Raw genomic sequence first — 15,583 nt, forward strand, 5'->3', positions numbered from 1 at the left:
TAATTAATGTTTATGAAACTATGTAATGTGATTAATTTGGGATAATTCATACGTTGAAAAAAAATATATACGGGAGTATTATGTAAATTACGAGAAAGATGTATGATTTGTCTTAATTTTTTTTATTTGTAATGTGGAGATGGGATCCCATACTCATCATGTTACATGACATGTGGGGGAAATCTATTTAAATTTAGAAAGTCACGACGATAGTGATCTAACGAAATGCATGTGTTTCTAATAATGTGTGAATCAATTCCCATCTGGTAACATCAAATTTAATCCTTTCTTTATAACCCCCCAAAAGAAAAGAAAAGAAAAAATTGATAGCTAGGAAAAGAAAAGATATAAGATCTAAAATACATAGTAGATCGATCTAAATCTAAGATGCAAAGTAAGACAGCTAATTTGGACGCATTTAGACAAAGTTCTAAGAACTGCAAACCCAAAAAGTTTAAAAGACCAACACACACACAAAAAAAAGAGGTTTCACGTTAAGATCTTTTTTTTTTACTTTACTTTACAGACCACGATATGTCAACTTGTGCGATCAATGATCATCCCCTTTGGAACGTTTCAAATTTAATCGTGCTTACCGAAATGGAAATACGAGGAACACAGCGTCGTGACCTAGATTATCGCATTTTCAAATACTGGTTCTCTACTTTTTTTTTTCTTTGTATAGAGTTACATTTTTCATGGTTTGTAAGTACTTCACCATGCTACGTACGTAATATGCAATCGAATGATGCATTTTTCTAATAACGTTAGTAATTTTCCGAATACCATTAAATATCAAACATCAAAAATATTGTTCATGCACTCATGATCTACTACAAACTGAAGTAGACAAAATTTTACTACTACAAGGTTTATATGCTTGTATAATGTACCTGCATTATTTGTATTTATTTGGGGTTTTTGTATGATGCAAGTACTGATCGTATACTTGATTAGTACCTGAACTTACAAAAAAACAATTAATTAAACATGACAGCCAGGTTAGATGTTAACTGATTGGGATTGGAGTGATGAAAAAGTATAGCATATCTCGTGAGAGAACCAAGAATAAAGAGATCTTTATCGTAGTAAATACTGTAGTTTTTTGTTTGGAGCATTTGGGGATCATCAATAACTGCGTAACGTGTCTCTCGCGTCTCGTATCTTTTTCATACCCAATTTCCATGTGCTACTCCATGTGACCCTCCCCATCTTTCAAATACTCTCATTTTAGTTATCAACAAAATAAAATTTAAAAAGATTAAAATAATTATATAATTCACATTATTTACGTTTTATGATACATTTAAATATTGATATATAGTATACGCCTAGTCTAGTCAATGCATAAATTTTTGTCTTTGAATCATAGAAGGATGGACCACATTTCTTGGTTGCATATGTACAGTTTTTTAAAAATTCCGATTTCATTTGTGAACTTAAAGTTTATTTTATTCGAAAGAAGCATTTTTTATTTTCTTCTACAAGCCAATTCTTTTGTTTGTTCTTCAAAATATACTATTTAAATCATACCAAATCATATATATTTGTTTGTTGAGGATTTTATGAAGATATTGACCAATCCATTTTTATTTAGTGGGCCTAACTAATACATATCCCATTTCATCTTATGTTGCATACGACATTTTTCTTATAAATATCCTCGAAAAATAAATAAACCAAAATCGTTGTGGTTTAGAAATTAGAAGGAGAAACAAACATTGTCGGTGTTGTTGCCTTCCTTACACAAAAGGGCCCAAGAAGCAAATTATGCACATCACGATCAAAGAGGGACAAAACAACAAAAATTTAAGTTTCGTTCATATATTTTACCACTTCACGATTATCTTTTGAACCGATTATGGGCCTAACACAGGCCGTTTATTGCCTATGATTCTACTTTCCTAAAAACCCCAATGGTAAAGAAAAAGTATTTGTAATGTTGAGATCCGAGAATGAAAAAATAGATCTTTACTAGTATATAATAATGTTTGATTGAAAGATAAAACCCAAAAAAATCTAGTAAAATATCTCTTTTACTTTCCCCAAAAACCAATTATATAGAAAGTTTTGTAACGTTGATCCAAGAGAAAACAAAGAATGATCATAATAATGTTGAAATGAAGATAAACGAAAACAAATCTATACATCAGATCATAGATCTTTCCTTTTGTCCCTCAAGGTTCCATGCATGATGCCATGATGTTGCTATTGGTTGAGGGAATCAATACCCTATAATTCTTACTAAAATCCAAAAGAAAAAAAAAAAAGAACTTTACGTTTCTTCCTCTCTTTTACTTGAAAAAAATTTATTATTCCATTAAGATCATAATATAATGAGAAGTGTGTTAAACATATCGTGTAATAAGAGGTGGACCAATATATAATGTATGTACAAAAAGCGAAAGATGTGTCAGGGCACAAAATAGGTGGCTTACTCAGTTTACTCACACTCCACTTGTGTCTGGCACACATGATAAGCAGCGAGTCACATGCCCTGACTCAGTTTCAGCGACTTCGGCATTCGCCATTTAATATGCTTTTTAACATCTATAAATATATATACAACAAGTAACCATCTCAACGTATAATAATCAAATAAAGTTGTATATTTCTTAACGATTTTTTGCACTTAAGTAGAGCGAAGAAAAGAGGATGTCGTCTATAGTGTTTGACTTGGTTCTCTATTACAATGGTCACAATGCATTTTCATCTTTCAAGAACGAAGGTGATGATGACGACGATGTAATCTATGATTACGCTCCGGCTGCATGATTCAATCATCTATAGTATAACATCTTCATCATTAGGCGAGAGAGGGAGAGAAGTTTTCTAGCTAGCTAGATTATACCCTAATTTTAAATAACAATGTGATATATATAGACCATGTGTGCTAGTTAATTTGTAGCTAGGTTGGCTTGAGTGTTGTTACTACTTGTAGTTGAAAACTTTTGACCTTTGTTCCTTTTTGGTGTTTTTTCTTATGGCTCACATATAAAACTACAGTAGTTATATCGTATCAGAATTGGGAACATATAACATGTCTAAACAAACCGTGGTTCGAGTATTCATTTTACTATTAAAGAAGAAATCATGCACCTATATAATGTGGTCTTCATCTGATAAGTATTTTGCTTCAGAATCACTTTAACAAAATTTAATTTCTTTCCACCGCGTCAAAACTCAAAAAATCTATCACACTGAAAGTTTTTAACCAAAATGAACAACCAAAGTTCAATATATTACTATTACATATCATGTATACCATAAGTCTATATGCAACAAGTCAAGAATATGTGTATAATAACTGATGACATGCTCATGAAGAATACATGCAATATCAAATAGCTAGGCAATATATCACACATCTGTATGTGCATATATATATTTAGATATCTGTCTATATATAGATATAGATTGAGAGAGAGAGAGAGAGAGAGGTTAAAAAGAAGAGATACAATCATGGTCAGGAGAAGTGGAGTCATCAGAGGGAATGTGGTTGTGACGACCTTCGTATGTAGTAATCACCATTCTACAATCTTCCGACAGTCGCTCCACTCTCTTCTTCACCCTACAGTTGTTGTGTGTGCATCTGTAATAACTCCTGTATATATATTTCCACATTTATTTTCTTTCACTAGTAGTACACATCATTTGACGCAAATAATAAGATTATTCAATTAAACATACAAAATAACAAACGTGTGAAATTATGCAAAAAAGATAGTTGGAAATATGTGTATATCACATGGCACAATAAAATTAAAAAGAGGTAAAAATAGAAAATATTGTTTGCATTCTTAATGATGATGATGACAGCCCTCGAGGGACGTACGGTACGATACATACTAAATTAAACTGCAACCTACGTTCTACATACAAGAAATATTCTAAATAAATATGAAATACATATGTACGTATAAGAAGGTATAAACAGTCATGCCTAGTACTTGAGCAGTTGAGCTAAGGTTCCACATGAGTCTAATGAGAGAATATAATGATGCACCAAAAATTAAGTTCCTCACCTCAGCTTTTACGAAACTATCAATCATGCATCAATAGATGTGATTATACGATCGAGTATCTAAGTAAGCAAATGTTACATTAGGAAACTATTGTAAAGTTAATTAAGACTAATAGGGTTGATTAGTCAGTCACATATATGTGGTGGTGTTAAAAACTACCTGGGATGAAGGCTGTTCTTGACAACTTTCTGACCATATTTACGCCATTTGTAGCCATCGTCGAGAACATCAACGTCGCTTTTTGTTTGGAAACAGAATCTTGGCTCTCTAAGTTTTCTCCTTATCTTCACTTTGTTCTTCATATCTCCACTCCCACTACTTGATCTCCACCTGCAAATGCAATAACTCTTATGATGTATTAGAAACATTATTTTTACCTTAATTAAGAAGGTTTAATCTAATAATTATGTCATAAGTCTTTGTGTATATAGAGAGTTTATAACTCTATTGAAACTCAACAAATTGCAGGAGGAATGTTGAAGATACCGAAAACATTGGATAGAAAAAAAAAAAAGGAAATATAAATTCATAACTTTATTGATTAGTTATTGATGAAAAAAACGAAGAAGGATTCACGGCGAAGAAAAAAAAAGTAGAAAAAGGATTCATCTTCGAATCTAATGAGATAGATTACCAAGAGTTAGAATGAGCATCATTGTTAGTTCCTCCCCTAAAATTCTCCTGGTCATCATTAACCACCTTTGATCCCAAGGGTCCTCCACCCTACAAAAATCATATTAAACTTTCCAAATTAAGATCAATCAAACAATAGTTAAAATACAAATAATCAAGATCATCATATATATGTGTATAGAAAGAGAGATCAAAGACCTGAAGATTATTAGAAAACCCTAGAGGTGTATGAGTAGTAGTACTAGAGGAAGGGTTGTGAATGGGGAAAGAAGGAGAAGAGAGAGAAGAGGAAGAAGAAGAAGAAGAGAAAAAGGTTAACACATTGGTTTCTTCAAAAGGAATGAGGAAGTTCATATTCTCTTGAATCGTCGTCGTCGACGATGTTACTTGGTGTAGATCGTAATTATTGACTACTACTCTTCTTCCTCCTCCTCCTTCCATTGTTTTTATTCTTAAATCTTTCCTGTTCTTTTTTTCTTATGTTGACTATTGTGTATCAAATTGAAATAGTGTATGACACTTATTTTTCTTTTTTATAAATATGATTAAAGCTATAAATGTTACTTCGACGGTTTATCTTCTCTTGCTTTCATATAGAAGGGTAGGGTTTCGTATGTATGTCCCCCACACGTGTCAAAGACCCTCCAAGCATATCATTTGTACCATTCGTGTCTTCTTTGGCAGTCAACTTCATGTGAAGGTGTTCTATAATGTTTATAGATCATATCGCTAACAAAACTAAAATCCATTCCATTATATATTTTTAATTTACGACTCTTTCCAACGATTCTACAATATATTGATAATGATGTTCCGAATGTATTATTCCTATCACCGCTTATTGTCTACTTAATTAGATGATTAACGACTCTACTTTCATTTGTTTACGCAAGTAACTTACATCGTTAATTATAAACCTAACCATTCCATAATGAGGCCAAAAGAAGGTTGGGAGTTTTGAACTATTATCATGATCAGCTTTCTGAAGCAACCTAAGGAATCAAAAACCTTTTTATTTTATTTTTTATGTTCAAACAGGAATCAAAAACCTAAGAAATTCATATGGCGTAAAGATTTTTATCTTAATAAATTTAACAAATTTGGGATGTTTTATTTATTAAATAAATAAAGGAACACATTTTTCGTTTCACATGCCAATTTAAAATTTTTGGAGATGTAGAGAGAGAGAAAATTGTCAAGAAGGTAATCGAGTGTGGTGGAGGTACATCAAAGCTTCCATCCATCTCAAGATGTGTCCTAAAGCTGATGATGGAAACGACACCCACAAAAGTTACCTCTTCCCAAAATCATGTCGAATCCACCTTCCTAATTTTTTTTTTTTTGTAAATTAATCCCAATAATTTTCATTAGCATATGTTTACATCATTTATTGAAAAGTCACAATTAACAATAAATTATGCATTACAATGTTTCGAAAACCAAAACTCGGTAGACATTATCAATCAGATTACCCAAAACATCTAAACATTGTTCTCTCATCTATTTATACTGATTGTATAATTATCGACCCAATTAATCGGCTGAATATAATTGGTTGATCATTTAAATCCGATTACTATTTAACTCTTTGTAGATTACTAACTAACTAAACTAAATCAAATCTATCTTATATATATATATATAATCATCGTTACATGATAATTGTATTTTCAAACGTGTGGTGTGTAAAACAAAATGATTTCTTACTGTGATAACTGATAACTACACACAACAACACATAAACACCCCAGGAAAAGAGCCGGCCAACTTCCTCCACAATAGCAACACAAAGCAACAACGACTAATATAACATTTTTTAATCTTCTTTTTTGACAAACCATATAAAACATGACGACTGAGGTGGATTAAATTTTACCTTTTTTTATTTAACCGGTCCAATCTATTCCGTAATTAACTATCATCATAAGGAGGAACACTTGCTTAAATAGCCATTAAAGAAATTAAAATAGATTACCATCAGATTATTATTGATCTTATGATTACCGAGTTACCGACACCAAGAGTATCGTTGGTTTTCAGGTAGAAAAAAATTATTTGTGCATGTATGAAAACTATCGCTTTACTAAAGCTTTAGTTTTCTTTTCTTTCTAAGTTGTAAACACAAACACAAGATATAAATATCGAAACGTTTTCCTTCTGAAAAATGATTTTGATAAAAATAAAACTTTATATTATGTTAGATGTAAACATAATCAAAAATATACAAATGAGAGGGGAGGACATTTGATTAAATTGTAAGATCATAGTTTGAGAAAAGAGACAAAGAGAGACATATATATTAGTAAAGGTTAACAATTAACATAATAGGGGGATGAATTCCATGCAACAATGATTACACGTTTCAATCAAATCCGTAAGGAATTTCCAAATTTAATGATGGTGAGATTTCTCTAAGGCATCTTTTTTTTTTTTTCTCTCTTGTAGGTTCCCACTTTGTCTCCCCTCTTCCATTCTCCTTTCGTTTTCTTTTCTTCATTCCATTTTTTTTTCTTTTACTTCTTTGAAATTCAAAGTGTAGGTGAAAAGACGAGCTTGTCAGTTGTATATATACACACCTAAAGATCAGTTTAGTTATCAAACACAAAAGGAGTTTAACATTCGTTACTATTTATAGTTTGTTTATCACGGATTCTAATATTTTGTTTTTTACTCTAAAATCAAACTTTGTGGATTTATCCAGCTAAGCTAACAAAGGAAGTAATGAATTATGTGGGTAACTGGTAAGATCCAGTGGGTAATAAACCCTAGCCCCAATTTTTTAAATTTCAGGCCCAATTGGCCTATCAAGCAAATTACCAAGTTGGGGCACAAGTTCAATAAACTTTCTCCGGAGGAACTTACGCCGCCGGCATAAGTACGGTGGTTTAAATGGTGACGTCCATTAGTAAAAAAGACAATTTTATTGCTTTACCAAAAACATCGGCTACTGTTACTTATATGTACTTATGAGTAAACAAACATAAGTCTGAAACAGAGGATCTTTTACTTGGGTTCTTCTGTCCATCGTCTCTTCATTTCGGATTTGGATCTAACTTCTTTAAGATTCCCATCCAAATCATAGTCTCTCTCCATCACAAGATTGATCCCTTCATCTGAATACCACCCAACTCCAACGCACAACACTCCATCTTTCTTCACATCCACGTAAGCAGTCACACCACCTGGTAGCCACATCACGGACACATCTTGCATATCAATCATCTCTTCCTCTCCAAACGACACATATGTTTCCGGCAAATTCCTTCTCTTCAGGGCTTCTGTGCACAAGTACACAACTGGAGTGCTTTCACCTGGCTGCTCGAATTCGGCTTCATCTCCATAGAGAGGAGTTGCACTTACTTCAAATACTTTCCATGATCCTGTCAGTTCTGATGGTTGTATACGTTTCCTCTGTGAGAATGGTTTTAACTCCAATGGTGCGTCGTTGTCACTGAGACATGAACCACTTAGGGTCAGAGACGACACTGACATACCATAGAGAAGAATGATAAATCACAGGTCGCGGAGTTACCTTTGTTCTTCATAATTTGAAGGACTAACCCACTGTTCCTCATAAACACCAACTCTCATTATCTGTATATCTGCGCCACCATTGGCGAATTCTATTGTGTGGACTACTCTCAGTCTCTTATGACAACCCTTCACCAAACACTGGACAAGAAGGAGCAATGAGCCAATTCTTCTCTCTTAAAATGCGGAAAAGGACCAAACTTGACAATATTAAAATAGACCAAAATAGACATACCTGTTCAAACTTGAAAGTTGGAGTGAGGTAATAGTTCGATTCACTCATCTCCCCAACAGGGATTGTAACTGGACCTCTGGAATACGATCCATCCTGCGTATCACACAAATGGAAACATTAAGGGATGAAACCTAGACAATGCAAAAAATCCGATTCTAACCCCACCACCACAAAGACAATGGCCTTGAATGGCTGTAGATTTTAAAAGTGTTTTTGGTTTTAGATTTTTCAAAAATCTACTTTAAAGCCAATCAAGATTATGAAAAAATCAGATTTACTAAAAATTAGGGAATCCAGATTTTAAGAAAAACCAAAATCTATGTTTTACTAGTTTTTCATTTTCAAGCGTGATTTGAATTCTTTTTTCTGTTTTTCTTTTTTTAATAAATTTTTAACATAAAATCTAAAAACCATAAACCAAAATCTAAAATCTAAAAAATAGAAACTAGAATTCAAAAACCACTTAAAAACTTGTAAACATTCATGGCCAATAACAACATCCATTATCTCAGCCAAAAGAAGGGAGAATGCGAGCTATACTAGTAGCTTCCATGAAAACTATGTAAGAGAGATGATCAACCAATGGTTCTAAGATTGAGCCATACCTCAAAGTAAACGAGGCCAGGCTCGTCTACCATAGAATCCTCTTCCATGATATCACTTGCTTTTAAGTTGAAAGACTCAAACTTAGGCAAACGGCTATCTACACCAGTGTGATCAACCAATATCTCCTCTTTACTCTCACCAATCTGGAAAAACTCTCCATGAGGATTCAAAGTAACCCAATTGATCTTCCTCTGTATCTCAGACTCTGTAGTAGAATGAGATGACAAAGCTTCAATCTTAGTAAGAGTATAACAATCATAAAGACTCTCATTCTTCTTCCCAATTTCAATAGGTTCCATCTGTGCAGTAATTGGAGAGAACACAGCTCCTACACCTTTCCAAATCCCACTTACACTACTCGCAAACGTCCTCCAAACTGGCTTAATCACAGGTTCCTAAGAAATCAAATTCATCAATTTCTAATCACAATACAGCTAATTTCACAGACGAAATCTGAGAAATTGAAGAAATACGAAAACCTGGGTTTGAAGAACAGTCTCAGATTCGATCAACATCGTCCCCGAAACCAAAACCCTACCATGTTTACCCTTCCTTCCTCCTCCACCTAACCTCTTCCCTCTTCTTCTTCCCTTTGGCTTCACCTTACGCTTATCCTTCTCCGCCATTTCGTTATCTACGCTCCATGTATTCTCTTTGTTACCTTTCATAGTCACTTTCCCTTTGTTTCCCGCCGGACGGCTATTTCCGTCGTTTGGTCTGGATCCCTGCGCCACGATTTTTCTCTCGCCGGCATTGTTTCGCCGCCGGAGATTGCAGATTGAAGGAACAAGAAGAGCGTTTTGAAATCCAAAGCATAGATTGTGGTTGTGACATGAGAGTGGAGAAGAAGAAGTGAAGCTTTTGCAGAGATGGAGAGATGGCGTTTGCATCGTTTTCTGGAGAATCATATCGAAGAAGATGAGAGAAACACAAAATTTACTTCGATCGCGTTGAAAACAATATTGATAAATAAATGGGCCGTCATTACAGAATTAAGCCCATAATATTTAGAAGTAGATAAATCTTTGATACAGGCCTAGGCCCATAATATTCAATATCGCCTTTTAATTGTCTAAAGTATGATCGATCATACAATAAGGGGTGGAAAATATCAATATAGCATCTTTTTTTGTTTTGGGGAAATAAACTGTGATTGGCTAGGAAGGTTACTGGTGATCGACGTTTCCTTTAAGGCCGACAAAGTTAATGGACCACAAGGTGTTTTTAAAAGTAGTCTTTTTTCTTTCTTTCTTTTTTAAGCTTAAAAGGTGTAATCATGACTTTTTCAATCTCATTTTTTTAAAACAATGTTGATAACTTTTTCGTGTATTAATTAATTATCAATTAGTACTACTAATATACATGCATACTGGAGAGATCAAGAGTTCAAGACATTGAAAAACTAACATTAAGACGAATTTTTCGGATTGATGGTTTTATTTTCTAATAATTGTTTTGAAACTATAAAAATGATGCATTGGCGAATGAAGCATGACCAGACAGAGGTCATCGGAGAGTAGGTTTTTTAATTTTTATTTTGGCGTAAAGCTAAAGGAAAGTCATAAAAAATATAGTATACATTAAAAGGAAAGAAACATTGAAATTAATAAACAATTAGTTGACAAATTCGACAGCGGGAGAAACATTACATGAAGGCCATAAACTAAATAGCTTTGACCAAATCTCAAAGTAAATCAGTGTTGAGATTCAAAAGAAGATATTAGATATCTATTCCAACTGGTGCAACGGTAGTTGTACCGTTGTGTCGCCGTAGTTTCATAGTTTCCAATTTATTTATTGTTTCTATGATGACGATATTTTGAATAAAAGATCATAATATTTGAATAGTTGTGTTTGCAAATTTGGTTTTTTAGTCAATATTTACAATTGTATGTTACTCATTCAAGAGCAATCTTACAGTTTTGTCTGTCATATATTATATCTTCCGGATTTTTTTGATTAGAAAATTTAGGTTTTGTTTTGTAAGTTTTGGTTTGAAAATAGGTTTGACAATTTATACAGTGACTCATGCATACACATAAGATATGTATAATTATTTTACTTTTAATACAAAAATTAAACTCATATATATCTGAGATAGCATTATAAGGTTGGTTTACCAATATTTGAAATATTTTTATGAGACAATTCGATAAAGTAGTTGACATGATTACTTGAAAGTGAGAGGAGCCATGCTTCGAGTCTTTTCCTTGCGCGCGATTATAGTTATGATGATCATTACGTACGTATGAAAGTATGATGATCAGATTTCTTTCATAGAAGATAATTTGTATGTTGTTCACTAACCCAATAAAAAACTTAAAAAAAAAAAAAAATGATATGTATGGTATTTGATAATACACGTAGATAGAAAGCTCGCAGCAATTACTTAAAGTTCAAGTAAAGGGGTGGCAATTATCTATGTTCGTGCTCCTTTCCTACCACGAAAGGATGATCGCTTTTTAATTTGTAGGTATAAAAACTATTGTATATTCATACTTTGAGATCTAGGAAAACACTAAAGTAGAATTCAAATAACCCAAATTGAATAGAAAATTGTTAATTTAGTTGGATAGAGAAAAGAATGTTCTGAAAAGGAGTGTGAATGATGTGGTCGTCCAAAGTGTTGAATGCTAATGACCAGTCATGAGTAATGAGTTCCATTCACGCTAAATCACGTGGACTAGAATAGATTACACGTACCGTAAGCTCTAGAAATCTAGAGATTTCAGCAATATTATACAAAAAAAAAACAAAAAAAAAAAGAATGTCAAAAAAGAGTTTGTTTCTGAATTTTCAGCTGTAAATGTAGCATATTTCCAAAAAAGTTTCATATAAAAATTAAAACAAAAAATATCTCCTTAGAGACATGTCACATGTTCGACATATGATTGATTTACAATCTCGTGGACCATAAAAACCAAAGAGAGTAAATTATAACAGAGGCCGGCTTTTAGTTAAACTTCACCCATCAAAACATATAGATGGCTCATCTCATCCCACCTTGCCTATTGCAATTGTCCCCGACCGGCGCCGTGATGACATTTTTAGGTAATTTTGATCTTAAACTCATTAAAACTACAATGTACATGCAATTTGACATTTAAAATAACATCTATGATAATTTTGTTGAACTAATTATAACAGCTTTAGCTCAACCATATTATTTTTGTTTTGTCATATATTACAGGGGTATCAATGATTAATAAAAAAAGATTAGAAGTCGTTGACGTTTGACTAAAGTGGCAAAATTAATTAACCAAATGCGCCGTGACCTAACCAGTCACCTTTTTTTTCCGACTTGTGACGAGGCTGATAAGGATTGAAGTACACGCGCGGGAGCCTAATAATATATGACACCTGGACTCTCCCACCAGCCCTGCCCGTCGTTACAATGACGTAACTATAAAATTCCCATTTTCTCTATTTTATTTTTTTTTCCGAAGAAAAAAGAAGGGGAAACTAAAGAATATTAAGAAAGAAACGGCCAAATAAGGAGATCTTTTTTTTTTTTTTTTCCGTCCGATTATTATCTCAATCGCCAATAAAATCCGGCGGCACTCACACTAGATCTTGGAAACCCCCATAGTTTGTTTTTCTTCGTGCTTGTATTTTTTTTCGTCGCGCTCAAGATTCTCTCTTCTCTGTTTCCATAGTTTCGAGAGGTTGATCGTTCCTTTTGATTCGATTGGTTTGAGTTCGCGATTTCTCAGACGGTGATTGAATTCTTCTCTCACTTCTTCTTCTTCTTTTTTTTTTTTTTTGTTGAAGTTCTCCGCCGCTGTATCAATCGTGATGTTTTTTTTTTGTGTGATTCGCATTGCGTTTGGGATTTGATCAGGTTCCGATTGGTTTGTATTTTGATTAGTTTTTTTCAAATTCGATTGCTGATGAAGCTATTTTGATTGTTCGCAGGGTGATACAAAAGAGATGGGGAGATTCTGAGGTGAATCGGATTGAGAGATGGATGATAGAGAAGGCTCGTTCGTAGCTGTCAGGAGGATTTCTCAGGGTCTCGAACGAGGAACCGTTTACAATCCATCATCTGGTATTTTCATCTCTCAGTCTCTTTATCTGGCGGTTGCATTTGTTCTTTTTGGGGTGAAATTTTGTGTTTCGTACTAACTGAGTTTCTTTTTTTTTTTTTGAGCGCATTGCTTTGGTTTCTGGGTCTATGTTTTTGATCATTCAGCTTGTTTCTAGGGTTTAGGTAGTAGTAGTTCACCTCTTTGCATGCCTTAACTTTCATCGTTCACTAAGATTCCAGTTTGTTGTCAAGGAGCATGTGTGTTAAAAACCTTAGTATATGTGTGTGGTGGTTTTGTAGACTTCTGATGCTTAGTGGGAGTTGTATGTGTTAGAGGTTTATACTTACTACAGACATTCAATCAATTTCTGAAAATCTTTTGAAGCTCCATTTTGATGCCAGTTTAATTTGTTTACTTACAGCTGAGGCTGTGCCATCAGCAGCTTGGTTAGGCAGGGGTCTATCCTGTGTCTGTGCTCAGAGAAGAGATAGTGACGCAAATTCCACCTTTGATCTAACACCTGCTCAGGTACTCTTTTTTTTTCCACTGTTCCAGTTCACTACAATAACATAACAGTGTTTGTCATTAGCTAGCTGGCTACAAGTATCCAATAACTTCCACCCTATTTTGAAACTTGCAGGAGGAATGCTTGCAAAGTTTGCAGAGCCGCATTGACGTAGCCTACGATAGTACTATTCCCCTGCATCAGGTACACTTTCCTTGAGGGTTTTAAAGCTTTTACGATTTTCTCATTAAAACAATTGGGCTTAAATCATCAATTGGAGATGGTAGCATGCTGCATTTTTTCATCCCTTGACCTTTTTACTGTAAGCGAGCATCATAAATTCAAATGAAATCAGCTTTGATGATTACATTTTTTGCTTCGTCATACGCTCTTAGGAAGCTCTGAGAGAGCTGTGGAAACTTGCCTTTCCTGAAGAAGAACTTCATGGATTAATATCTGAGCAATGGAAAGAGATGGGTTGGCAGGGCAAAGATCCGTCAACAGATTTTAGGTATAATACTGACTTTCCTCGTCATTTGTGTTATAATTATTTCTTGCAGCTGTACACTTTAACTTACAGTGCATCTGGCAGGGGTGGTGGTTTCATATCTCTTGAAAACTTGCTGTACTTCGCTAGGAACTTTCAGGTATACCTATATACTAGATACAAACATCTCAGAAAAAGAATGAGTTAAATTTCCTTTAAAAATTTCATTTATCATGCACCAGATATTTCTCGATTACACATTGACACTGCTTCACTTGCACTTTCGTTACTTAGTTTTAAACGCCATATGTCTATATGCTGCAGAAATCCTTTCAGGACCTTCTGAGGAAGCAGGTTGGGGATCGATCTGTGTGGGAATACCCCTTTGCTGTTGCTGGTATCAACTTAACATTCATGCTCATACAAATGCTCGACCTTGAAGCAGGTATACACAGTCACAGGAATTTACTTACCGTGATTCATGATTGTTATTATTGTTGCTATTGACATCTCAAGCCATAAAATTTGGAAATCCATTACTATAGAATCCTCTTGCATGATTGCCTGTCATTCTGATTATGAGTAGTGTATTGAGATAATTAAGTGGGTTCACTAATTATATCCTTTTAAACTTTTTCAGTGAAGCCACGAACAATTGTTGGGGCAACTTTTCTGAAGTTTCTTTCTGGTAATCTCTCACACACTGCCAAATCGAATCTGATCGCCAAATTGAAAAGCCTTTTTGCACACATGGTGCATTAATTGGATTTTGACACTGATTTAGATAAGTGTGTTTTTTTTGGGTTGGCAGAGAACGAATATGCCTTTGACCTTCTTTATTGCATTGCATTCAAGCTAATGGACCAGCAATGGCTTTCAATGCGTGCCTCATACATGGAGTTCAATGTAAGTACCTGTAATCATATCTATGTATTGTTGTTGCAGAGAGAAGATATTTTGTTGGTCATAACAATATATGACTTAATTTGGTAACATGAGATGATGTTATGTGGGTGAAACAGACGGTGATGAAATCAACAAGGAGACAGCTGGAGAGAGAGCTGATGCTGGAAGACATTATGCATCTTGAGGATTTACCCTCCTACGCTCTTCTCACTCAATAGCCCTTATAATGATAATAAATAGTAAGAAGAAGAGTCACTAACCACTTAAATAACACAAGGTTGCTCTGTTCACTCTTTACTTTTCCTCGTCAATGCTTTCGCTTCTTTGACCTTTTTTTGTGTTTGGTGGTGCTAAGAAACAACTCCAACACCGAGTAGTTACTTGTTATATTAAAACAAGAAAAAGAGAGAGGTTGCGATAAATGTCAATTTGGTTGGGGGGTGTGTTTGGTTGCAAGGAGTGTGTAGCTAAAATGGATTTGTTTTCTAGCAACTGTTCAGGTTTCTTAGTATTGATTGATGTACGCAAAGACGATTGTGTGAGAATTGGTTTTTCTCTAAATTCAAAAGCAGTCTCCGTAAAGGACTCTGACATGGGGTTAAACTTTATATGTTTGTGTATTTAAGA

The 15,583-nt window shown here is 34.1% G+C and overlaps 3 protein-coding genes across 4 annotated transcripts; 1 reads left to right on the forward strand and 2 right to left on the reverse strand.

Moving 5' to 3' along the window:
- Window positions 1-3,193: 3,193 nt before the first annotated feature.
- On the reverse strand, window positions 3,194-5,383 carry LOC104783028 (putative WRKY transcription factor 12). Its single transcript, XM_010508106.3, has 4 exons — window positions 4,857-5,383; window positions 4,660-4,748; window positions 4,185-4,355; window positions 3,194-3,604 (listed from the first exon to the last, which is right to left on the reverse strand). The coding sequence occupies exons 1-4, from the start codon at window positions 5,097-5,099 to the stop codon at window positions 3,442-3,444; spliced, it is 666 nt and encodes a 221-aa protein (XP_010506408.1). The 5' UTR covers window positions 5,100-5,383; the 3' UTR covers window positions 3,194-3,441.
- Window positions 5,384-7,560: 2,177 nt separating this feature from the next.
- Window positions 7,561-10,115, reverse strand: LOC104783029 (uncharacterized). Its single transcript, XM_087512037.1, has 5 exons — window positions 9,510-10,115; window positions 9,030-9,425; window positions 8,425-8,517; window positions 8,191-8,330; window positions 7,561-8,109 (listed from the first exon to the last, which is right to left on the reverse strand). Exons 1-5 carry the CDS (start codon window positions 9,936-9,938, stop codon window positions 7,662-7,664), a joined length of 1,506 nt encoding a protein of 501 aa, XP_087368163.1. The 5' UTR covers window positions 9,939-10,115; the 3' UTR covers window positions 7,561-7,661.
- Window positions 10,116-11,912: 1,797 nt separating this feature from the next.
- On the forward strand, window positions 11,913-15,564 carry LOC104783031 (uncharacterized). Of its 2 annotated transcripts, XM_087512039.1 has the most exons (11): window positions 11,913-12,081; window positions 12,221-12,871; window positions 12,946-13,078; window positions 13,480-13,586; window positions 13,699-13,767; window positions 13,959-14,074; window positions 14,156-14,210; window positions 14,375-14,495; window positions 14,691-14,738; window positions 14,862-14,956; window positions 15,073-15,564. In XM_087512039.1, exons 3-11 carry the CDS (start codon window positions 12,994-12,996, stop codon window positions 15,172-15,174), a joined length of 798 nt encoding a protein of 265 aa, XP_087368165.1. In that variant the 5' UTR covers window positions 11,913-12,081; window positions 12,221-12,871; window positions 12,946-12,993; the 3' UTR covers window positions 15,175-15,564. The 2 variants fall into 2 exon arrangements, with proteins under 2 accessions (XP_087368165.1, XP_087368164.1); XM_087512038.1 differs by lacking the exon at window positions 11,913-12,081 and having other exon boundaries at window positions 12,336-12,746.
- Window positions 15,565-15,583: the final 19 nt, after the last annotated feature.

This window comes from Camelina sativa, chromosome 4, assembly GCF_030686135.1.
Source record: "Camelina sativa cultivar CO46 ecotype springtype chromosome 4, ASM3068613v1".
Classification (NCBI taxonomy): Eukaryota; Viridiplantae; Streptophyta; class Magnoliopsida; order Brassicales; family Brassicaceae; genus Camelina; species Camelina sativa.

What these genes read in the sequence shown, in the direction of transcription:
- LOC104783028 (XM_010508106.3), bottom strand. Translation starts at nt 5,099, where the DNA reads ATGGAAGGAGGAGGAGGAAGAAGAGTAGTAGTCAATAATTACGATCTA. An exon ending in GGTTTTCTAATAATCTTCAG is followed by an intron (nt 4,749 to 4,856) that starts GTCTTTGATCTC and finishes TGATTTTTGTAG; the next exon opens with GGTGGAGGACCCTTGGGATC. An exon ending in AAGAACAGCCTTCATCCCAG is followed by an intron (nt 3,605 to 4,184) that starts GTAGTTTTTAAC and finishes ATATATATACAG; the next exon opens with GAGTTATTACAGATGCACAC.
- LOC104783029 (XM_087512037.1), bottom strand. Translation starts at nt 9,938, where the DNA reads ATGATTCTCCAGAAAACGATGCAAACGCCATCTCTCCATCTCTGCAAA. An exon ending in CTGGCCTCGTTTACTTTGAG is followed by an intron (nt 8,518 to 9,029) that starts GTATGGCTCAAT and finishes TGTGATACGCAG; the next exon opens with GATGGATCGTATTCCAGAGG. An exon ending in TCAAATTATGAAGAACAAAG is followed by an intron (nt 8,110 to 8,190) that starts GTAACTCCGCGA and finishes TTCATGTCTCAG; the next exon opens with TGACAACGACGCACCATTGG.
- LOC104783031 (XM_087512039.1), top strand. Translation starts at nt 12,994, where the DNA reads ATGGATGATAGAGAAGGCTCGTTCGTAGCTGTCAGGAGGATTTCTCAG. An exon ending in GTACTATTCCCCTGCATCAG is followed by an intron (nt 13,768 to 13,958) that starts GTACACTTTCCT and finishes ATACGCTCTTAG; the next exon opens with GAAGCTCTGAGAGAGCTGTG. An exon ending in AATGCTCGACCTTGAAGCAG is followed by an intron (nt 14,496 to 14,690) that starts GTATACACAGTC and finishes AAACTTTTTCAG; the next exon opens with TGAAGCCACGAACAATTGTT.